The 24,081-nt window shown below is 35.8% G+C and overlaps 1 protein-coding gene across 2 annotated transcripts in view; it reads right to left on the bottom strand.

Annotated features, from left to right (window-relative positions):
• The window catches only part of vps53 (VPS53 subunit of GARP complex), a 32,816-nt gene extending 16,268 nt beyond the window's left edge, over window positions 1–16,548 (bottom strand). For both annotated transcript variants that reach the window (XM_032545658.1, XM_032545659.1), the window contains exons 1-11: window positions 16,418–16,548; window positions 16,081–16,161; window positions 14,527–14,576; window positions 13,424–13,490; window positions 6,731–6,817; window positions 6,029–6,144; window positions 5,496–5,615; window positions 3,073–3,151; window positions 2,827–2,970; window positions 2,597–2,739; window positions 722–863 (exon numbers count right to left, since the gene is read on the bottom strand). In XM_032545658.1, the coding sequence (XP_032401549.1) occupies window positions 722–863; window positions 2,597–2,739; window positions 2,827–2,970; window positions 3,073–3,151; window positions 5,496–5,615; window positions 6,029–6,144; window positions 6,731–6,817; window positions 13,424–13,490; window positions 14,527–14,576; window positions 16,081–16,161; window positions 16,418–16,504 (1,116 nt within the window). In that variant the 5' untranslated portion in view covers window positions 16,505–16,548. The remainder of the gene's footprint in view (window positions 1–721; window positions 864–2,596; window positions 2,740–2,826; window positions 2,971–3,072; window positions 3,152–5,495; window positions 5,616–6,028; window positions 6,145–6,730; window positions 6,818–13,423; window positions 13,491–14,526; window positions 14,577–16,080; window positions 16,162–16,417) is intronic.
• Between the last annotated feature and the right edge of the window lie 7,533 nt (window positions 16,549–24,081).

Below are 24,081 nucleotides of genomic sequence, written 5' to 3'. Positions count from 1 at the left end.
ATAAATATCAAGAAAGCAGACAGATTAGCCGGAAAGTTAAAGCAGAGTTAGGTTTAAAAAAAATTATCTCAAGCTTTGAACTTGCTACAGAGCAATGTTTAATCTACCATCTGAAAGTGGACCCTAACAAGACTTCTCTAATCTGCTTGGCTAGGCAAAAGGGGATTAATCAGAGAGATAACTCTGGAGGAGCTGAAAAGATCCTCAGCACAGATAGCAAAATCTGTGGACAGTAGAGCCATTAACATCTGGCTTTATGGGAGGAAGAAAGTCATAGTACAGATACAAAGCAAACATGTGACCAACTATTTGGCCGACACGTATTGCATAAAATGCTATATCAACGCCACACAACACCTGAACACACGTTTCCTACTTTGTAAAAATGATGGCAGCAGCATCAGGCGTTCAGACAATAGTTGATACCCAGGGGGATGAAACTAACTCCAGGGCAAACTTGGAAATGGGGAGCTGCAGTGGAATGGTTAAGATCAAAGCATGTTCATGTGTTGGTATGGACAAGTCCCAGGCCTTAACTGGCGGGCATACAATGAAATTTAATAAATAAAAAAAAGAGGTGTTTGTTGTGTTTGCATTACTTTCTGATGTAACATTACTGTGAGTGAATAGTGCATTTGACTTTTGATTTAATTTGGACACTCCTTTTCTGAGGAGATAATAATGTTTGGATTAAGCTTGTAACTTTGGAAACTTTTCTTACCCCAGGTATATCCGTTAAGGTGCATCCTGTGAAGCGCTTGGCCAGCAAACCCTCAAAGTTTGTCGTCCTCTGGATAGCGAACAGAAGCAGTTTCACTTCAATTTCCTTTGCCCGTGTTCGCATCACCTTGGCTAGTTCCACCCTTTTCAAACACACACAACAGGAACTTGTAGATGGCTTCAAAAAGGGTGTCTCTTTGCAACTTGCCCAGGCACATTCATTCAAATACTCCACCAGTTCCACCAGGTGTTTGCAAATTGCTGCTGGCTAATCTGAAGGAACTAGATGGGGGAATGGCAGAGGAGGGCAGCCACTCCCCCATCCAGTGGCAGCCCTCCTGCCACTGGAGGAGGGCTGCCTCCAGTGGTGAGGCAGAAGCTCAGAAGTTTGGAAACTGCAGATCTGAGGAGAAGCTGCGCCTGGAAAGCGGCGCTGGCTCCATCCAGGCGTTCTGAACAGACAAAATGGCTGCCGCGGAAAATCCAGGTATGTTTTTGATGAGGGAATAAGATTATAACATGATGTAAAGTTCAAAATAGACGATTTTACATAATACTGCGGTTTTAATAATTTCCTTAAGAGAACTCTCTTATCTCAGTGTTGCTTGGTAAAAGTATGACACCAAGGAAAAGGATAAAACCGACTCAAAAAACGCATGGTATAGCACGGTCATTATGTTTTGGTCAATAATAAAATGTCAGAGTCTTCTTAGAAACAATACTGATGGGCCTTTTTGCACACTGAGTCAAAATTGTTTTCAAGGTTTGGTTTAAAATCTTTAACTGTCCCAAGATATTTGTAAGACTGCACTCTCTCAATGTCTTGAACTTTGATTAAAGTGACTTTCTGGGTGTGTACTGTGTATATATACTGTATTTGTGTATATATATTTGACAGGCGTCAAATTGTTTTAATTCAAAGGCACTCACAGTGGTTGTGTAATACTTTTTAGAAATATAAAAACGTAACTAAACTAAAATGACAGCTGTTTACAAAGTCATGGTTTCCTTTGCAGTTTGTTTTCTCATTTCATGTTACAAACATTGATGCCACTTTGTTCTAAATTCAACTTTTTCCTCCAGCTATCCATGTTGATGCCTATGAGTATTCTTCTATTACTAGTTAGTCCTTCTGCAGATGATACTTGCAATTTTCCTTCATTCAAGCCACTTTTGCACAACCTGTTAAAGGCAGAACTGTTGCCTTCATCCCACTTTGATGGTCTGTGTGAGAGGCACCGACATGAAATTGGAGAAAAACTGTTTTTGAGCCTTGACGTTAATAGAGGAAGAATTCACAGAACTGAACAGAAAGGGCACAGAAGCTGTTGTGTTGCAATGTCAGACTTCTGGTTTCAAAACGTCAGCACGCTTTCAAAAAGCACAAGAGGGGGTAGCATTACAACAATTTAGCTTGACTTAGTGAGAGCAGGAATGGTGGCAAAATGACAGACTCATCCGAGTAGTTTTATGGTGAAAGGAGTAAGTAAAGCGGGCTTCGGTTACAGCCAGAAGCAACACACAGAGGCCAAAGCCGCTGCTTTTCAAGCACGCAGAGGCTTGAAAAGTTGAGGGAAAAGATGGAGAAGTATCAACACTGGGTCAGTGCTTATGTGGGCCATTGACTTCAACTGCTGAAAAAAGATTGTACTCTTTCCAGGAGTAGAAACTCATCAGCAATTCAGATCAATTCATAATGCTAAGGATTTGAAATGACACATTTCTTCAATGTCTGTGAATTATTTGTTTTACTGTTTCCCTTCACTTTCTTCCCTCTTTGTCTGTATAAATGATTAGCACTTGGAGCAGTCATAAACTATGTGATTAATTCCCCAAGCTTTGTTCGAACACCCGTGATTTTTGTGTGTTTTTTTACTTGGTGATGTGGCAGAACTCCACAGCGATTCGCTCCGTCATGCACCACTCTTCAGGAAACATGCGACCATATTTTTCCTCGTAGTCTACCAGCTGTCGCTTGATCCAAGCATAGCGGCGATCAATCTTATCCAGCCAGGCGACCTAAAAAACAGAGGACAATAACTAAGCTTTTTATTCAGGCACCAATTGTGTATAGCAAGATTAAACAAATATTTATTTTAGTCTTACATCTTGATTTTCCTGGAAGAGAACCAGATACTCCGAGAGGTGCTGCCTGATAAACTTTTTGATGATCTCCTGTTTGATGCGCGGGTCGAGTACATTTGCCACCAGGCAGGCATCTCTGAGGACATTACTGGGTCCACCGGGTCTCTGTGTGGACGCATTTAGACATCAAAGTTAGTCTCCTTATTTGAGGATAAGGAGAAAAAAGGAACATGAAAATATTTTTTTTTCTTTATATAACATGTTTACCTTGGAGCCTTGAGCAGGAAAGGCTTCTTCAAAATCTGCCAGAATCTGAGTCCCCAGCTCACTCTGTGCTGCCTTCACTCTTTCAGAAACAAAACAATTAGATTGAGCTGTTAATTGTTCTCCAAAGCAGCTCAGCTCAGCATTTCAGAAGAGTAATAGCATTTTTCTGCTGCATGTGACTGTCAATTAATTCCACTTCCTAATTACTGTGGCAGAGACTTTTTATGGCTAACAACCAAATGAAAGATCATTTGGCTTAATTAATGTACAAACATTAAATACAAGGACACTGAGCAGAAATGTAAAAGTAAAATAATGCAACCCTAAAGCTCTGTTCAGTTAATGATGAATCTGTAGCAGCCTTTCATCTAGGCCCACCACTGGAATTAGCAATGCAAAATTTGGCATAAACTGGAAAGAGAGAAGAGCATCTATTGCATTTAGACACCTAATGGGCTGCAAGTTATTTGTTACGTTTGTCTACAAACAAACAACCACGCATTAGATCATATTTGATAAGTTGCTGAAAACAAAGTAAATATGTAAATTAATTAGCTGCTTAATAAAACAAGACAAACAAAGTAATAAATATCACATACGACACTTTGAGAAAATACGTAAAAAGATGGATTTCAAATCCTGAAACAAACACCAACACGACAACACAGAAAATATAAGAATGTCTAATTTACTGTAATAACATTGATGTACAATGTAATTATAAGAAAACAGCAATTTGCCTTGAGATTGATTTTGGAAAAAAAAATCAACACTCTGCCTCTCAGGTTTTCAGGTCTCCTGTTTCACAAGAAAGAGCTATAATAAGAAAATATCACCTCAGTTTTAATTTAGGTATTATGAAAAGACACCTTCTAGAAATCCTGATAGATCTCGAATCTGGTAAATATGTCTGGTGAATGCAATTAAAAATCATTAAACTAACCTCATTATTTTACAACACAAACATGGAGCCAAAAATGAAAGAAAAAACCTTATCACTAATAAAAATTGATCTTCCGTGGTCACAAATTCTATATACATTTAAGAATACATTTGATTAAAAAGTATAAATAACTTATTAAACGGAACTGTTTTATTCCTGAGCAACACCTTTAAACTTTATAATGGATTCTAAAAGCTATACATTATCACAGCCAGGGTTACTTTGGGCGAAATGTCAATGTTCCTGAGTAATCTGCTCCAATGCAACACTTGCTGATAAAGTTTAGCTGCAGGAGCTCAAATTGGCAAGAGCTTAACTCAGAACTCGAGGCTTAAAAGTATCCCAAAAAAACCCATGTCATTTATGTCCCATTCATTAAATCAATCCTTTACATTCATTTTAAGATAGATGCCAATCACTGCCTGAAAAAGCCTTTTTTGCATTGGATAGGTAACCCCATTAGTTTTAGATTTTGACATATACAGTATTTCTTTATTAGTCACACAGGGAATTAAACTTTTACATTTATTTTACCTTTGTATTTATATTTTCAGTTCCTTCACTGAGAGCAGAGTGAAACAAAAGCCTAATTCCCTGTGTGCACAAACTTTGCGTACAAAGCTGATTCTGATTCAAGTCCTTCCAGATCAGCCCATGTTTGTCAGACTGAGCCAGCCCTGCCTTGATGTTTGTCCCTTACTTATGTTTCCTGTTGTCCACAGCAGAGCTGCAGCTGTTATTTGGTATGAAGATTACCTACCACACCTCAGTCAAAACAGAACAGAAAGTCTTTCTTATAAATTTATACAAATCAGAAGTGGGGTTTTTTAAAAACATGATTATGAAACTGGTTAATGTGACCAAAACAGATTCCGTCTTAGGAAAATATTGGTATGGATGGAAAGAGGATAACAAAGACCTTTTATGTTTTATGCATGTTTATAGAACTGTTTGTTCAAACCAGACAGCAACATATTGTTGCAAGTGACTTCAGAGTAAACAAACATCCCCAAGTGGGTAAAAGCCTTACAGAAAAGCACCAGGCATGACATTTGATCTTAAGCACATACAATTTACACTCACATAAATAATCCTATTTATTCAGAGACAGAAACACACCCTGTGAAATGGGTGTCTGTGCTATCTTAAAATTTAAAAAAAATGTTGGAATAATGAGGGCCCATTCAGACAGTTTCCTTCCTGTGTTTTCCTACATGTGAAGCACAATGTTTCTATGTGCGTATATCTGCATAAACAGGATGTAATACACAGAGCCCCTCCCCAAACATAGGAACCACTTTTCAACAGTTCAGAAGAAGAGATGAGGAACATTTTCAGCAGAGAGAAGAAGGGAGGTCACCCTCTGGCTGCTGGAAATGAGCTCCAGAGTTATGCTGATCACCAAATACCCAAGTGTATATGTATACGTGCAGGGGTGTGTGTGCGTGTGTGTGAAGGGGGAGGAATATTGCTGTGTTACCTCTCTGAAAGCTGCCTGATCTGAGGTATGCCCATGTATTTTTGGAAGTGTTCAAGCACATTAACCACTCCCTGCAGCAAGTTGGCCACCTCTCCATACTGCCGCTTTCTGGTCATGGCTCTAAAATGAACAAAAAAATATTTTTGTTAATAAACATTTGCTTATATAGTCCATCGCTACATCTTTATTATTTATGAATCAAAAATACTGCAGTGAAAGATCTTTAAATTTAAGAAATAAGGATGTTCCAGGCACTTGTAAGAATAGTGTTTACAGTTTAGTACCAGTTTTCTTGAAACAAGAGGAAAATCTGCAGGATATTCCTATTTTTAAATTAAATGACATATTCTATCACGTAATGGAATGTCTTTCCACTACTTTTGTCTCTATTAAAAAATTAAACTATGAGACTGAGTATTTGTGATAGACTGCTGGATGCAGAAACTCGCATCACACTAATAGCTGGCATTTCCAGATCCATACATGGATAAGAGAGGACTTAGTTTAGGATAAATAAGATAGGGTGGACCCACTCTAAAGAGTCGACACCCCCCGCCAACATGTGCAGGTGGTTGAGGGTGGTTATGGAAGTAGTGAGGTGACGCTTGGCATGATCCAACTGCTTGATGTCCCTCGTTATCTCCTTGACCTGCGCAGTGCAAGACAGAGAATCAAATTTTAAAAAGAAAAGAAGGTCCAATAAGCAAATGTAAACCCCTCCAACACTTTTTGCTAATAACCATGGAAAACCCCTATAATTAATAAGTCACACTCCAACTAAGCACATACACATAAAGGCTGTTTTGTTGTGGCAAAAATAGCTTACTGCAAAACAAGAATAACAATAAATGAATTCATTTTAAGGCTTTTTACCCATCTGTGCAAGGCGTGCCAATGTTGAAATAGTGCAAAACAAAGCACTTTTGCTTCTTTTCGAATGAAAAGGCATACTATGTACAAAGATCTGCATGCCCATTCCACCTACAGCACCTCCAACGCTATTATTCCAGTACTTACCCAACCCACTGACCTTCCTATGAATCTTACTGAGATGAAAGCACACACACCAAGTGATGCTTGTAACGGCAACACAGATGGAAGGTGCATTACTTTAACTTATAAATAACATTATCAACACTGTTCTCCACTCTCAAAGAAATAAAAGCTGCATTTCCCATGTGCCACAGAAAAAAACATCCTGAGTGATTCATGTTTTTGTGTTTTGCTGTGCGTACCATTTGTTCCGACTTCTCTGCCTTGTCCTTAATGTCTTTGATTTTGCCAAAGAGTTGCTGGATGGCTATCTGGGCCTCCTCCAAAGCCTGCAGAACACAAACACAGCAACACTAAACACACATTCAGAAGAGCCTGCATTGATTAGTTACTGCACAGCAATTATTATAGGCACTTGATGTCGCAAAGTCTTTGAAAATATATATTATGCCACCCACAATCGAGTTTTACGCCTGAAGGCACATTAAACAGTATGGCATAAGAACAATAAAAAAAACTTGGAAAGCCTTGAGGTCTAATGCTTGTGGCCACTTTAAAAGATTTATGGAAGTCCAACTCTTTTGAAGCAACGTGTTTTTTGTCCTGTACTTTACCTAAACTGAGTGTATAAACTGTGTAGCAGTTAAGTGCAAATAAATTGCAGGATCTACAAAAAAACAAAAGAGAAACACAACAAAGAAAAAACAGGTTGCATGCTGAATTTGCTGACATGAGACATCTGTGTTTCCTCTTAGTTGTTTATCAAAGATGCAGATATAGTCAAATGGATTATCATTAACATTAATGATAATGCAAAAAAGTTGCAGAATTAGGAAACCGACAAATTGCCTACACACTTTTTAGTAGTATAATCTGCCTGTTGTGTCTTTAATTTAAAGTATTTTCATTGACTGAAGCTCTGCTGGTTAAAAGTATCCAGGTGTACAAACGTTAAAAATACTCAGCTTAGTATCTTCTAAAAACAGTGAAAACATTAAATCCATTTCTGTTTCAAATAGAAGCAATTACCTAATGTTGTACAGTTTTTGTTTATAACCCTTGTGTTTTAATTATGGTATAATAATCCAGGTCAATTTGTACACCGATTACATGCCTACATGCTGGCATTTTGTCCCATCTGACTTCCATATAGGATAAATTCAATTGTATAATAACATCTGAACTCTTTTCATTTCTTTTGGGTTTTGATTCCAATTTGGGCCTGTTAACTTTTTGGAAAATATTACAGATTCTGATTAAAATCAAAATAAACTGATGTTGAGGTGGAAAACATTGTCTGCTGGAGTCAGGTAACCACATCTCCTTACAATAAGCTATGAGCAGAACATAGAACTGGTTCATTGTACCAAAAATTGTGTTCATTGTGAAATTACAGTTTTGTTTTGTTTTTTTGTTAAGATTATTTTACTAGTCTAATACCAACCTAGATTAAATACGTTTTACTGATCAGAATTGTATTAATGGACAAGAAATGCCAGGGTGGGAATCGCAATTTTCAAAATTGTTGGTAAACTAGAAAATTAAATTATATGCATCAAACACAACTCACTCTTGATGTGTGTTACTGCTTGTAGATGTTAAGAAGAAATATGGGACACACTTAAAACTGTAAACTTTAAGAAGGATTTGTAAATTATTCATTGTGGTTGTTTGAGTCAAATCATTAGAAGAATTTGTTTCTTAGTTGATGTCTAAAATTATGCTGCTAATGTCCTTACCAAGTTGCAAAATGAGGGCACCATTCGACATACAATTTGCACACATAATTAACAAGCTGACTAAATATCAAACATTAATAGGTCTTAAGTTGACACAAAGCGCAAAGGCTAAGCTGAGTATAAAGGCTGCCACTATAAAGGCTAAAGAGATCATTAGTGCTTTTTACACTTCATATACCATTAAACAGCTACAGCTGTAAGATGTTCTCAAGTTTCGCCCATTATCTGATGCGACCAGCTGCTCTTTGATGGTCTGAAACAGAGACTCAGCACTGACATGTAATACCAAGGTAATAAGCTTAATTTGGCCCCGTTGCTGTGGCAGCACCACAGAGGCAACTTTCTCTCTTCAGATCCTCTCGACATACACGCACAGAAGGACTGGAAACAGCCAACACCAGCTGTCCGAGGAATTTACCTCTGACAAACAAATGGACAGCAAGCAGGCTTAAACAAACGTAAATATGTCGTGTGGTGACAGGAATTGATTAATTTTCCTTTTTCGGGTGTCCATAGAGACTTGTGGTCAAAATCTGAATTTTCTGCTCTTAAGTCTTACAAAGCATGGTTTGACCTCTCACACTAAGCTGAAAATCTGTATTCTGTTCAGAATGACTATCAAAATAATCAGTCTTTTAAGGCAGCGCAGCAAGTCTGGTTGTAATTAGGCTTTTGGGAAAAGAGAAGCAAAATCTACCTCTGACTTAATACAATTTTCTCTCTTTTTACATTTCACGCCACACTATGGCTGCTGCTGATTAGGGCTGTTATTGTAAAAAATAAAATAAAAATCATTAAAGGTTAAGTGATTGCTGTTTGATCTGAGTACTGGGAGTGTAGAAGTGCCACTGAATCTTTTAAGAGGCTTCCTGGAGGGGCTCTTGAGCAAACAAATGGCATACAGAAGAGACCAAAAATGTCCAGCGGTGCAAACTCAGCTGAGTGAATCTGGCCCGCTTCCTAGCACACCTTTCCTCCATTTAGCCCTGAGGAAAGCTCAGAAAATCTCTGCCCAGTAGGCGCCTTTCATGCCAGAGATGATATCTGTGTTCACACAGACCAGTGCATCCCTGACATGCAACAAGCTGCACATGTTCCACGGCTCATACAGGCAGTATTGTAAAGTTTAGATAAGATGTAGCACGGCCTCTTTTTTTAAAAACATTTGAACATGCTTAAGATAAACCATGCTCATCTTGCTGGAAGACCTCAGTGGCGTTGTCTCAGGGAGAGGGCACATTAAAAGGTACTTCTGCATTTTAAGCTAAACACAGCAGTAAATCAGATCAGCCAAACAGAGCCATTTTAGCAGCTGGAACTTTGCCTGAGCAACACCCTCCACCCTACATGTGTAAACATTACAATGGACAAGAGGATAACTCTGAAAATAACTGAGTTAAAATGGTCTATGCAGGCCAAGTCAGAATAACAAAACAACTGTGTGATTTTTCTTTGCTTTTTTTTTTTCTTGACCATCTGTTTTCCTGACAAAATGAATAAAAAAATTATTTTATTACAGTTTGATTTTGTGAAGGATGTTAGATAACGCAAGGCTACACTGGGAGAAATAATAAATTGAACAAATTTTACCCAACGGATCAACCATATATAGCATTAATTTGTTTCTCAAAATAAAAAAAGAAATAGAAATTCATAAAATTTGCAGTACTGAGCAATAAAACGATAAAATAATAATAGTACCCTTGAAATTCAATGAGACAAACGAGACATGTGACCAAATAGATGGCACGTGGGCTCGCCTTTACTCAAGCATTTTTACAAGATGGTAAGAAGATTGCAAACTGTACTGTGAACTTGATTTGCATTGTTTTCAGGTTGGACTTTTAATCAGTTCTGGGAAACGGTTTTGTAAATCAATATATTGACAGATAGGAAGTGTTAATCCATTAAAGTTACCAAATACTTATGGGAATTTAGTATTTAGAACTTTGCTACTTAAAAACAAAATCTCATTACTAATTGTTAATGCTTTATTACTTATTTTAATTAGCTTTGCAAACTGAAACAGATATTAAACTGCTCAATACAGAAAAAAAAATGTGTTAGATTTTTTTTTTTGTCCATATTGCCCAGCTTGAGGTTTTTTATGTAGCTGGACAGAACGTAACTGCCCTAAATGCTCACACCTGATGCGTGTCTTTAGCGGTTGACGGAGACAGTGAAGCTCATGAAGCGTTGCGGAGATGTTATGCACCGGTAAAACAAAGGTTTGAGGAAATGGGGTTCATCATAAATGGTATCGTCATTGCAACTTTTCGTAATGACAAAAGTCATTGCGAAAATTAAACTGCCATTTGATTGACATCAGTTTCATCCAACAGTTTCAGTTCACTTGAAAAGAAATGTACTTACATTGAATCTGTCCCACTGATAATACCGTATAAATTATGTGAAATCACTACAAAGTCCAGTAAAAGGTTTTACTGGAACACATTTTAAAAGGATTTCTTCAAAACAGAATTCCTGTTTTTTTTATATACAGTACAGACCAAAAGTTTGGACACACTTTCTCATTGAATTCAATGAGAAGGTGTGTCCAAACTTTTGGTCTGTATTCAGTACAGACCAAAAGTTTGGACACACAGTTGTGTCCAAACTTTTGATCTGTACTGTATATACTGTATTTGCAGGTTTTAATATTTAAAGCCTTTTCAACTGAGGGGTAAACACCCATGCAGTCAGAGCAGCACCGCTTCGTCTGTTAAAAATATATTTTGGATCCAGAGGGGTTGTAGTTGTTTTAATTTATGCCTCACAACATAAATGGCTCAAAATTCTAAATTATTACTTTGACTGGAGGATAAATGTCTGTAAGTAAACCTCAATTATTTAAGGTCTCTAATAGTTTAACATTAAAATATAAGCTGTAGAAGAGTTCAAATTGATATGACTGAATTATGATGTTGAAAAATAAGTTAAAAAAACAAACTTGAAATGCTGAGTTCTCTTCATCCACAAAACTCTATTCTGATAAATTAAAAAGTTCAATATCTTTACTGGAGCCTTATTGCTTATAGCCACACTAATGCAGAGGAAACCAAATGGGGTATAATGAAGCACAAAACTACCTTCTTACCTGGAAAACATCCCTGCTGTTAAAACATGCCTTAAGTTATTCATCGTTATTTAATTTTCCATTCCTAATGATTGCCTAACCATCCTGGGTTGAAACTTCAGTGCTTTATACATATTATTATTTAACCCTCAGATGGTTAAATAATTGTACCCTAAAATCAGTGGTGGGCAAACCGCTAATACGCTAATTGCATAGCTAATTTTTCATTTAGTGTGGTAACCTTTTAGCCAACCTAGCTTCCCCTAAATTCATTTTTTAATAAGTTCTTAATTGTTATGTTACTCGGCTGTTTTGCAAACTTTCAGTTGAATGAAGTTTAACATCTGTGTTAAAACTTTGGTTAACTATAAATAATTCTTCCAAGTTTTTATTCATGTTGTTGTTTTGAAGTGGGTAAAGACTATTTACACAGCTGGTCTGTTTCCTCTCCACATGTTTGTGTTCTCTTTTCCTCAATGACTTTATTTTAAACAAAAAAACAAAGGGGAACAAAATAAAACACTGACAGCAACAAAAAAAAGATAAATATAATTCAATATGTAAGGGTATTATGGAACATGTAAATTATAATGACAATTAAATTGGTGCTTGACTCCTGCGTCTCGCCATGAGAAATGTGTGTTTCTTGTTTTGTGTGTCAGCAAAATGCAATGAATGCAAGTAAAATAATCAGTTAATGACTTATATGACTTAGCAAGTAATGTTAATGTTAGCACCTTGATATATATTTTTTTGTTGATCGCTATTTATTTACAAATATTACAGTTAAAACAGTGGGGGAGCATTATGCATTTGTAAAGAGCAATACAAATAAACACACTGTAATTAAGAGAAACAAATGTAAACATTACATTACGCAGCAGGGATAACATAAATGCGAACTAGAACAGCAACTGAAGTCTGATCACTGTGACATTTCCATGCTTTTTCACTCAGTGAGCTTATTAATGTCTGCCTCCCTAAAGGCAAAAAAAACCAAACCTAAAGGGAAAACACTCTCCAGATTTCATTCACTTTCTCTCGCCAACCAACTTGCTCCTTCCTTTCTTCTAAATAAATGTTACCATCTTAGATTTCAACCTTAATATTTTACTCAGCAAAGTAATGGAGCTCAGTCAACAGCAGAAATGACTAAAATTGCTGATGCTGTTGGTTCTATGCTGCTGCTGTCTCCCCTGCTTGAAATGAGCCTGTTTCCATCTGCTGAAAGAATTTTTCCTCCTGGAAATGTTGAAATGGCTCTGTGGGGTTGGAAAAACAAACTAAAATTATTGTATGTGACTGGCTAATGTTATTGGTCTGGATGGAGACTTTAGAGGGTTTCCGCTGCTAAACGGTAGCTGACTGTGAAAAACGGGCCACCGTGCTGGGCTCCCCAAAGACAATGTACACCTAACATTAACCAGTCAGAACATGAGATAATAATGAGGCTGGTGTTAGTTTCCCTCTAAGTCTTGATTAAATCAGCTTGAGCTCCTCTTTAACACCATGCCCTGGCAATCAGATAGATAAACACAAACATGTGAAGAATTCAGGATCTACACATGAGAATCTATTTCCCAGACATGTTTTCCATGAAGAGGCAGACTGAGCTGTGGGAATTATGGATCTGAGTCATGTTGTCCTTTTCCATGGAAGCAATATGGGAGAGAAGAAAGTAACAAAGGAGTGACTTTTTTTTTCTTCTTCTTTCGGTTACATCACAGCCACCATTCTAACAGTAATGAAACAATATTAGTTGAAACATGCCAATTAATGCCTGGATCTGATATATGTTTATGTTATTAATCTCTAGTCTTTGCCAAGAGTGTAAAATGAAATCCAAATGGTATTTTTTTTCATATAAATCTAAAATAATTGCTCTATAATCATAGATTCCTGATTTTATGTGTGTAACAATTTTCATGTGTGTTGCAGATGTTCTGTCCATGTATATGTTATCTGTAGCCCAATGGGGTTTACCTGGTTACCTGGACACCAGTGTCTTCATGGAACCATTTTCTGACAATTCAATGTTTATTGTGGTGACAAACAAAAATAAAACATGAGCTATGGATCTTTTTTTTTAATGTCAATGCAGGACCTGCAGTTCAGCTTACCTGTCTGCCGTCCTGTCCCACGTTGGTCTGACCTCTCACTACTGTCCTGATATCATCGTCAAGACGCCTGTTAAATGTAGAGCAAAAAATTAGGTAAATGACACTGAGTAATCAATCTGCAAGTATGAACTACATATGCATTTTAGTATAAACTAAATTGGAGATTGCCTGATCTACATTAAAACAATCAACTCTTCAAGATCAGTGAACACACCATACATGAAAGCTATAGGGTAGCACTGACAATAATTCTTCTCAGAGCAGAAGTTGTTCCTGGGGAGAAATAACTTAATTTTTTCCCCAGTATCAGCGAAGTGGGTAAAAATAAAATCAAAAAAGTGTGTAAGAAGCTTCTAGAAAGGAAGCATGGAGGAATGTCAACTATGACAACAGTAGAAAACAAGAGGCTTTAAGTATTGCAGAATTAGACTTAAGAGTCAAATTCTGTTGCCTATGGAACATAATGGATGAGGAAATGTTGGCAGCCGTTTGAAAATATCACAGTCAAGGTAAAGGCCAACTTACTCGAAAGGAAATAGACACACCAGTTAGTGTAAGTAATGCCAACACTGCTAATTTGAGGATACAAAAGAAAGTGTAAAATATGACTTGTGTAATCATTTTGTCAATGTTCTTAATAAACAGTGAAATCCTGTTCAATTCCAGGGCTGTGTAACACTTTCTATCTGATGCACACAAAGAGTGATGTCACTAAATATAAATATTTACTATTCAATCACAGTGATGCTCCTGTATACATATCCATAAATGAATTCAAGAAGAAACAATTTAAGCAATAACAAGAATCAGAGATTATTTTTCTCAAACATTGGATGGGACTCCACTGTTCTGAAATGATCTTGTAGAAACATGTGAACAAAATTAAAAAGAAGGCCAGTGAGGTACAATACTTTCTTATAAATGAGTAAATGATCATTTTTACTTTATCCAATACCTGAAGGACTTTACTGCATTTGAAGACTTTAATTGTTGCTTTATTGTACTATGAACATTTTATGGTCAAGAAAGTACCATTTTACACAGAAAGTAGATTAAAATAATATTGCTATTTATAGTTCTTAAAGAGTTAACATAAAACTTACCTTATCTTCAGTCGAATTTTATTTACAACATCATCGATATTCGCCAAAGACTAATGGGGATAAACAAAGACAGGATGTCATAAAAACATGAAATAATCACCCACTCACTGTAAGAGCATCATGTTTCACTTCATTATTTATTATTGGCAGAAAAGTTTTTCTTCAGTATTTCCACTATCAATTTTCAATTATTACTTCATCTTGAAAGAAATGCTATCTTTAATCTCTTACAATAACATTAAAATGAACAAATTACTTTGCATTACATTTTAGAAATTATTGTAATCTGCACTTAATATGTACAGTAAGTGGACAGTTAATATGCACACACTAAATGTAGACACACTAAATGTATATTTAAGCTACAGTATATAAACATGAAACATAAGATGACTAAGATGAAAGGTAAATTCAACAATTTGGAAAAGCAATCATTTGAACACTTTTTCAGATATATGTAAATGTATATTTTTCACTTATATAGAACTACACACACATCAACTTAATGTAGTTGCTGTAGTGCCATCAATTAATATACCTTATTTAAAAGTAAATACAAATAAAGTAATAATAAAAAGAGAAATATAGGATTACACTGACCCCTGATGGAGGCGGAATATACATGCGCATTAATTATGTTATAAAAACATAATTAGGCCAATTATCTAATAATTCTTCAAATCTGGCAAAAAAAAAAAAGAAGCTATATTGCTTAATCAACAACAGAAAGGCTGATTGATAAATTTGTGTTATACCAAGATAATACAAATAAGTAAACACTTTGATCATTTATTCGATTCCTTTCTGAGTACTTGTAAGTTCTGAGGAGAGATTCAGTCCCAGTGGGTATGGACAATTTGTGCTTTATGAATCACTATAATTCCATATGTATGTTAACTTTACATTAGCGGCGGTACTCTGTTTATTTATTTAGTTCCTAATATCTGTGCAATAGTGGGGTTACTATAGTTTTAAGGACATATTTGCCACACCTGACAATGTCTTTTTCTAAAGTTTCATCAAGCTCCTCCAAACATTATTCAATCTATGTCAATAACATATAAACAAAATCATTATAAAAATACTAAAGAAACAGACTGTTTTGTCTATTTTAAACTAAATTAATCAACATTACATGTGTATAACTTAACTTACAAATACAATTTTGCAGTTTTTTTTTTGCTAACTTTTGGCTTTATGTTCTCTCACTGTGTTTTCTCTTTAAAGAAGCAATAACTGTTCAATTTGGCAAAGCTGTTGCTGCCAATAACTCCATATTGTCATTTTATAGATGATACACTTGTGTGATCTGATAAACCAATTCATGCTTCAGTCTTACTTATATGTTACATTTGCATATGTGACCTCTAAACTTTTACTGCGCCGACAATTTTTGCTTTCATTTCTATATTTCGAGCCATATAAAATAAAAAATATATATATATATTATAAATTTCAAGATGTTTATTTATCAAAACAATGACTAAATTTCTTAAGGATTATTATTCATGTACCATTTCGTTTCAGTGTCGACTTGGAACAAAATGACAGTACCTGTTCGGTGGGGAAGAGTGTGTTGATGTACTCCACAGCATTGAAGTCTGCTCTGTCCAGAGGGTCCTGGCTGGGGAAAACCTTGCAAAGACAAACGGTATTTAGTTAACTAACTAAACTAAAAGTCTACATGTGCGCATTGCCTTTCATTTTCAGATTTAAATTCTAAATAGTTAATTCTAACCAGCTATATTTCGATATAATTTTATTTTTGGCAGCAAAACCCTACTATACAGTAAACCCGAAGGGTGCGTTAGCCTGCTAACAGATGAATCTACATTATATCAACAGCGGGAATAAAGTGTTTTCTGTTAAATTAACGGGACCAAATGGCTACCTGTTCAATGGCTAGTTGCACCTCCGGAGTTAGATGCAAAATTGCCTCTAAATCTTCGGTAAATTCAAATTCTTCTTCCTCCATCATTGTCAAAACAAAACTAAGCTATCCGGCTTAGCACTTCCTGGGTTGCGTGATGACGAAGCACCTTGCCACGGTGACGTAAGTGTGGCGTTTCGAGACTGTCGAAAAACAGAACAGTAATGCCATTATTCAATAAACTAATTATATAATAATTTTTTATATTTGTCCTTAGTTATAAAAAAAACTGAAAACAAACACGGAGATAATTTATTAAATGTCGAATAATCTAATTATGCTGCTAATAAAATATATTTATTAAAAACATAAATATATTACTATTTCATGGTTGCATGCTGAGTTTATTACAGCCTTTTATCTGTCAGCCTTACTCATTAAAATCAGTCAGCTGCAGAGTGGTAGATATAATTAATGTGAAGTTGATTTGCTGTGCAGATTAACTAAGATGGCAAGCAGATCATTTAGCAATGATGAAATAACTAAACAAAGGGGAAAATATTTATTCAAACATAAAGAAAAATTTAAGTTATGAATGAATGTATTAATGTATTCAAATACAATGAAATAATGGTGAATACAGTTCTTTATTAAATGCATTTATTGAACATTTTTTATTCTTCTTTTTGATGGTAGAAGTCTGTTAAGTGTGTTGTTGTCAGGATTATAGATTGTCGGATTACAACTGATACAGATTACAACTAAAAACCGAACATTAGAATGCATTTTTTATAACCCAGTTATAGTTATTATAATAGAAAATATTATTCCTTTTCCAAAATTAAAACATCCAAATATTAGCTGAATTGTTTTTGGAACTACAAGGACTTCCCTCGTATATTGTCATAAACAACTCAACTGTCAGCAAATTCAGATCATCCAGTTTGCATTATTTACAGGCTGGTCAGGAATTCTTGTAAAAAAAAAAAATTATCTTGTTTAAGTTAACTAAACCTATGATTACACAATTTTTCTTTACAATGAACATATTGCAGCAAGATTTATTGAGCTAAAAAGGAACATTTATGGATTCTTTTAGAGTAGCTAGGTGCAATTCTGTTACAACATGATGATGTGCGAAAAGATAAAAATTCAAGCTTATTTGATCATTTATCAAATAGTAGACAGATTACGTTACTTTCACAATAATATTTAAAACATATTTAGTTACTATTAGTGACACATGCTTGTGATTATTTTTCAATGAACATAAAACCAGACTCAAAACTTTCTCAAGGATTGACACTGAATACATGTTGAAATATAATCAAGAAATAATAAATTCTCTTTGAATATCCTAAAAATAGCAGTAATATTAAATGTGTACAATTTCATTGTTGTTACCTTCAGAAATACAAAGTTTGGTTCAAACTGGAAGGCAAAACCTAAATTGATATTATATTAACAGTAACCATTTAATGAGTAGCGTATGGCTATTTCTTTGTTTAAGCAAGAAACTCTTCTGGGACAAAAGCTCACTCAACCAAAGAAGCAATTTCATGCATTGTAGTAATGATGGTTGCCTTTTTTTATACATGTGTCCTTCAGACTCAAAAAGCCCTTTGCAACTCCCAGCAAAGTTGATATTCCCTTTCCTCACCAGTTATCATTAACAAAAAATGTTTGCTGCTCAGGACTTTGGAAGAAATTTAAAACTTCAAACAGGTGCCGTCTTTTTGAGAGAAGAGGCATAAAGACATTCAAACTAAACTTTAAAAGAAAATGTGACTCACCCAGAGGGATGCATGGCAACGCATAGTTATTATCAGTGAGAGGCATACATTGAGCCTTAAATGAGAATTTTCTGTGTCATTACAGCAGGTCTCAAATCACTTTATGGGTAACTTGATGGGTAATTAAGTTATAGCTTAGCATATGCTGCTACAGCTGGAAATTAAAAAAGATGATGGTGCTGATATAGCTTTTATAATTTCCACTGCAGTCTAAATGGATTGAAACCCCTTTGTCCTTCCCAAGGCTTTCAAGCTTCTGTTTAAGACTTTCATAAAAAGAACAATTTCAAACTCCTGGGTTGATCTGAAAAGATCTTTTTGTCTGTGATGACAATAGTGCAACAGAACCACTGGCTGCTCAGCAGGGCTGGACTGGGACCAAAAAATAGCTCAGGCATTTTTGGCCCTCCGTGACTATTTATACAATATCCGAAGGTACAAGAAACACCATAGTCTGTATATGCACGTTGCATTGTTTCAAAAGTTAAAATAAAGCGTGTTTGATAAAATAGATTTGCTCTCCACAGCTCAATGAATCACTCTTACACTAGGGCTCCTTGGTAGGAATGTTTAGACTAAGAGAATCTTTTAGGATGTGGCCCCAGTTGATTAAGTTTGTATCCCAATGTCACAAACTGTTCTTCCTATGACAGGTGGCCTAATATGTTTAAACATTTTAAATGGGCTCTATTGATATCTTTGCAATATCAATAGATTAAAGTACAGAAAAGTTTATTCATTTCAGCAATTCAAAAAATGGAAATGCTTCAACATTGTCAGGGTATTTATGTGAAGAATTTTGATCAAAGAGTTCATATAATACAATTTGGAATAAGGTTGCTGCTCTGCAACCCCAGAACCAGAAGACCAGAGTGGTCTGGAGGGTTGATACAGCAATAGCACATCTTTAATATAATCTGGTGTTAAGCCATTCAGCAATTTGTTGTGGTGTATTGTGTAATATTGTGTCTTGTCATGGTGTCATTTATAAAAAATGATACCATCTTAAAAAATAGAATATGTCCAGGAATTTTTTACTTCTTGAGTCTTCCTGAACTAGATCAAATTTGATCTGGTAAAGCAACCAAGATAAAATGAAGAAGAAAAGGACAAAAATCCAAACAGAATCGAGGAGAAACACTTACTGTTTTCACAGCTCTGTCCTTTTTATGCAGGATATCTCTCCTCTCTACCAGTCTTTCTGGTATCTTCCATTCTTAAGACACTGTTAGACTCACTAAAAGTCCTCCTTTTTTTGTTTGGTATGCTTCTCACAAGGCCTGCTTCTGTGACCTTGATGGTAACACAAGGTCAAAGGGAAAATAATTCCAAATACATGATGTTCCAATATATTTTCATAATTTAAAACTACAAAACAACCCTCTGCCAGTGTTTAAATTTGATACGACAGTCTGCTCTGGCCTCCAGTTCCATTTAATTTCAATCACAGTTTTGTGGTCTAGCCACTGTGACATGTAGTCAATCTCAAAATGCCCAAGAGTCATATACCACCTTTTAAACAGCAGCAATGCCTCCTGCTGTCACAAGAACAAGCCACAATAAACTTATGATCCATAAGTTTCCCTGCTGTTCTGTTTCTGTAATAATGCTTCAAAGGGGAAGGAAAAAAGCTGTTGACTGAACCTGTTACTAAAATAAAATTTAAAAAAAGAAGTAGAAAACAGAGAGACAGTATTAAAATGTATGAGGTCTTATCCATCACTATCCAAACGGATAGTGTGTGAATATGTGTGTAAATCTCTGAATGACTGAATGTAGTGTGAAGTGCTTTGGGGTCCTCTGGTCTTGATAAAGCGCTATACAAGTACAGACCATTTACCATACAACAGTGCCTGAATTAGCTTTACAGGTTGTCAGGGACCACAGAAGTGTATACTTTCACCAGTTTGTAATGCATGGAACTGAGAAAGCCAGACCTTCATGTCTGTCTACCATTCATCTCTTCCTTTATGGTGGTGAGTCTACCCAGATGTGGCTTCTTGTACTTTCTTCTGGCTGGATCCATCACTGGAAGGCTGCATTAAGATCCAACAGCCTTCATGCAAGCTGTCTTGTTATAGTTTTAGTTAAAGTATAAATATCTATGGATATGTAAATATTGCTTATGATAAGCAATTTGACTTATTGCTTTGCCCTTCCAATAACCTGCCTTTTCTAATTTCAATACATCTTTGAACCACTCTTGGCCTGAGGTCAGTTTATTATGGGAGAGCCGCCTACTGAGCAGTGGATAGTGCTGCTGCTTCACAATAAAAAGGTCATGGACTCTAATTCCATCAAGAGTCTGTTATGTGATATTTTTTCTCCTCTCGTGTATTTTGTAATTTTCTGTTTCTTAAATTGGCTTCAACTGTACTTTTGAATGGCTGCTCCATATGAGGACGTACTTCAGAAAAAAATTCTTGCTTTACATCTTAAGTAACTTGAGGCAAAGCTAATTAGCACATTCAAAAAGTCTGTTAAACATAATAAGCATGTAATACATTACAAAGGAATATTTGTATGTTTTGCTGTAGAAAGGGTTCTTAAGATGAGGTGCCTTACCAGAGAAGATAGAAAAGCCCTGTTTCAGTTTGGGATTTAAGAATCCTCTCTGATGTTCAATTCATTCAGTTATTAATTAGTAATGTTTTGCCTGATGATAAACATTTAGCAATTTGCACATTCTTTGTTTTAAGTAGAAGGAAACACAATCTGCCTGGTTGTGTTCATCCGGTCAAGAATTCAGTAGCACTTTACTAGCCAGACATTGTTGATAGTTTTAGGAAAGCCATTGGCTGTTGATGCCAGATTTGAAAATGTTGGATTACTGTCACAAAGAGCTTTTTCTGCCCTTCTGGCTTAACAGCTTTCATGTCAAATGTGAGATTTTAGGTCAAGTAGTTCAATAAAGCAAACATGAGTCACTTGAGAGCAAATGAAAGGCAGATCAGATCAGCTGCTTACCAGAGAGAAGTCTTCTAAAGGTGTTGGAGATATGGAAACAGCATGTTTTAGGATCGTAAAGAGCTTATTATTAAGAGAGAGAAAACAAGTGACATTCATAGTAAGAAACACAGACCCTAGACTTAGTTTCTATGTATTATAATTTCTGAAACAGAAATCTTTTATGTCCATTTACACCCAAATGAACATCCTTAGCAGACATCTACACTGTGAAACATAAATGACAATAGAAAAGTCTGTCTGTGAGATACATGATGTGTTGTTTATTATTCTGAAACAGATTACAGTCTTAAGTATTTGCTGAAATAAGTTTGATCCAAAATCAGCTACACCCAGAGTAATTACTTACAAATCCTCCAGATTTACAGGGTGGTGGGTTCTGGATTTAGTAGGAGTAAATTATAGGCCTTTGCTTCCTTCTCTGTTTTTCATATTTTGCAATTTATGTTCATGTGCTGAGTTTTGATCATATCTATTGTGTTGTTTGCTCCCTGTTGTCAGTTAATTGATCCTTCATCCTCTATCGACAGAACTGATTTGAGTTCCTCACTATCAGTCCTCCTCCTTAATTGGGTTCTCAGGATGTTATTACATGTATTAGTGGCCACATTTATTGGCACCCTCTAATAAAAATCTCCAAAACCTACCAACATTAATTCATGTTTCTCACAATAGCAAAGTCATAAACTCCAACTTTTAATTTCAGTACATCTATTCAGTGGGTAAAAGTAATGTTAAGAAATTCTTATTTTTTAGGAGTTTTTGGTAAAATCACAGTAATGGCACTACTGGTACCTTTAAAGGGGAAATATGTGGGAAAGCACTAATTCAAATAAAAATGTTATGTACTCAATCACCACTCAATTTTATATCTAAATAAACACAGAGCAATAAAATTAGCATTCTTCCACACCCTAGAACCAAGTCCAAAAGAAAACCTATGGAATGAGATGAAGAGACCAAAAGAGGGGAACAAGGAACCTGAAATAATAGTCAAAATATTCCACACTTTACATGCTCCAATCTTGTTAAATGTTACTAGAGAAAATAATCTGTGTAATCTGGTGGTAGTGGGTCGTGTTAACACCAGGGTGGCATTACTTGTCCCACTGATGATTTATCAACATTTATTTCCTAAAAAGCTCATTTCTTTCTCCACTGCATACATGTGCTTAAAATTGTTGTCACTTTGTCCTTTTCTGCTCATGTCACTTTCCAGTTTAGTTTCACATTCCAAAAATTGGATCTCTCTGTTTCTGCTTTGTTACTTCTATGTTGTCATTTTTGTTAAACAAAAGCTGTTTGTTGCATCAGCTCCTCAACGTCCTACACAACACCCCAGTTTCTGCAGGGGAAAGGAGTTGTATCATGTTAAAAAGAAAACTGAATGATTGAATAAAAAAGTTTATCTGCCAAAGTATTATCAAAACATTTTTCCAACAATATTGACTTGCCAATGGCTGTTTCCTCTGTTAAGCAGATTTTCTTTGTGTTATTGAAATTAAGCTGAATACTGATACAAGCAGTGAGCTGCTCATAAAGAATAAATATTTGATTATACGTTGCTTGGATCTCTTTTCATGTGTCAGTCCTTGCAAACAAGTATTGTGCTTCATTTTCCTCAATCCCCCTGCTTTGATAGCTTGATAAAAACTCCAATCTATACTAAAGGAATAACTCCTGATGCTGGAGACTCAGTTGCAAGCTTGTAATGCAATCATGACAGCCTGTATTTTGCCGGTATTTCATACTGCAATTATTTTACAGCAGCTGCTTGCCTGAATAGGGATTCAATCACCTAAATTGTTTTTTCACACATCAAGTATTCGTAGTTTATAAATCACAGTAGACCTCTAGAGATGTGCTTCAAACCCCCCCCCCCCCCCCCCCTTCCCAACAAAACTGCAATGATTAGAAAATGGATGAATAAGCCACAGTATTTTTTGTGTTTTAGCTCAAATAATACCAAGTCAAAAGCAGAAGCTAAAACTTAAAACAGCTGTGCTGAGAGCACACCGTACAAACTGTTAAACATTTTCATTTTGGCTACAAACTTCAATATATTTTATTGGGATTTTACGTGACAGACCAACGCAAAGTAGAAGACGTTTGTGAAGTGGAAGGAAAAGACTAAATGGTTTTAGAAAAAGCAAGAAATGAAAACTTGATCAGAAAGAGATATATTTGTATTTAACCCTTTTGAATCTGACACCCATGAATAAAATCCACTGCAAACAACAGCTTCAGATGTCACTGTATTATTAAAATCACTCGGGTTGTAATTTAATCTCAGTACAAATACAGCTGTTCTTTGGTTGGCACAATTACAAACCTACCAAGACATGGCCATGAACTCTCAGGCCACGTAAGGAGAGCATTAATTAGAGAGCTATGCTACTTTAGATGAGCTGCCAAGATTCAAGACTCAGGTGGGAAAAAGTGACAACAGAAGAACTATTTGTTCAGTAGTCCACAAAACTGACTTTTACGGAAGAATGACAAGAAAAAACTGCTGTTGAAAATAAACTATTAAAGATTCAAGTTTGCCACAAACCAAAACCATGACCTAAGTCATCAAGGATCCAGAAGAATATACTTTTTATCCTACATGCAGAATACTATGTGTGTAGAAAGACAAACACTGTTATTCACCAACACAACTGCAACGCTAACTTGGTGGTGGCAACATCATACTTTGGGCATGTTTTTCAACAAGGAAGCTCGCTGGGTGACGAGTATGCTAGGGCTGATTGGGAGAAATGTAAAGCTAAATAGTGGGCAAATCTGGAAGAAAACTTGATGAAGTTTGGAAGACACTTGGGACTGGGATGGAGCATCACCTTCTAGCTGGACAACAACATTACAAAGACAACCAGAGCTACCATGGAAGGATTTAGATCAGGAGTGGCCAACTCCAGTTCTCAA

The sequence above is a fragment of the Xiphophorus hellerii genome, chromosome 18, assembly GCF_003331165.1.
Source record: "Xiphophorus hellerii strain 12219 chromosome 18, Xiphophorus_hellerii-4.1, whole genome shotgun sequence".
Classification (NCBI taxonomy): Eukaryota; Metazoa; Chordata; class Actinopteri; order Cyprinodontiformes; family Poeciliidae; genus Xiphophorus; species Xiphophorus hellerii.
Note: the sequence above shows the minus strand (reverse complement) of the source record. Positions and strands in the feature narration are given on the sequence as shown.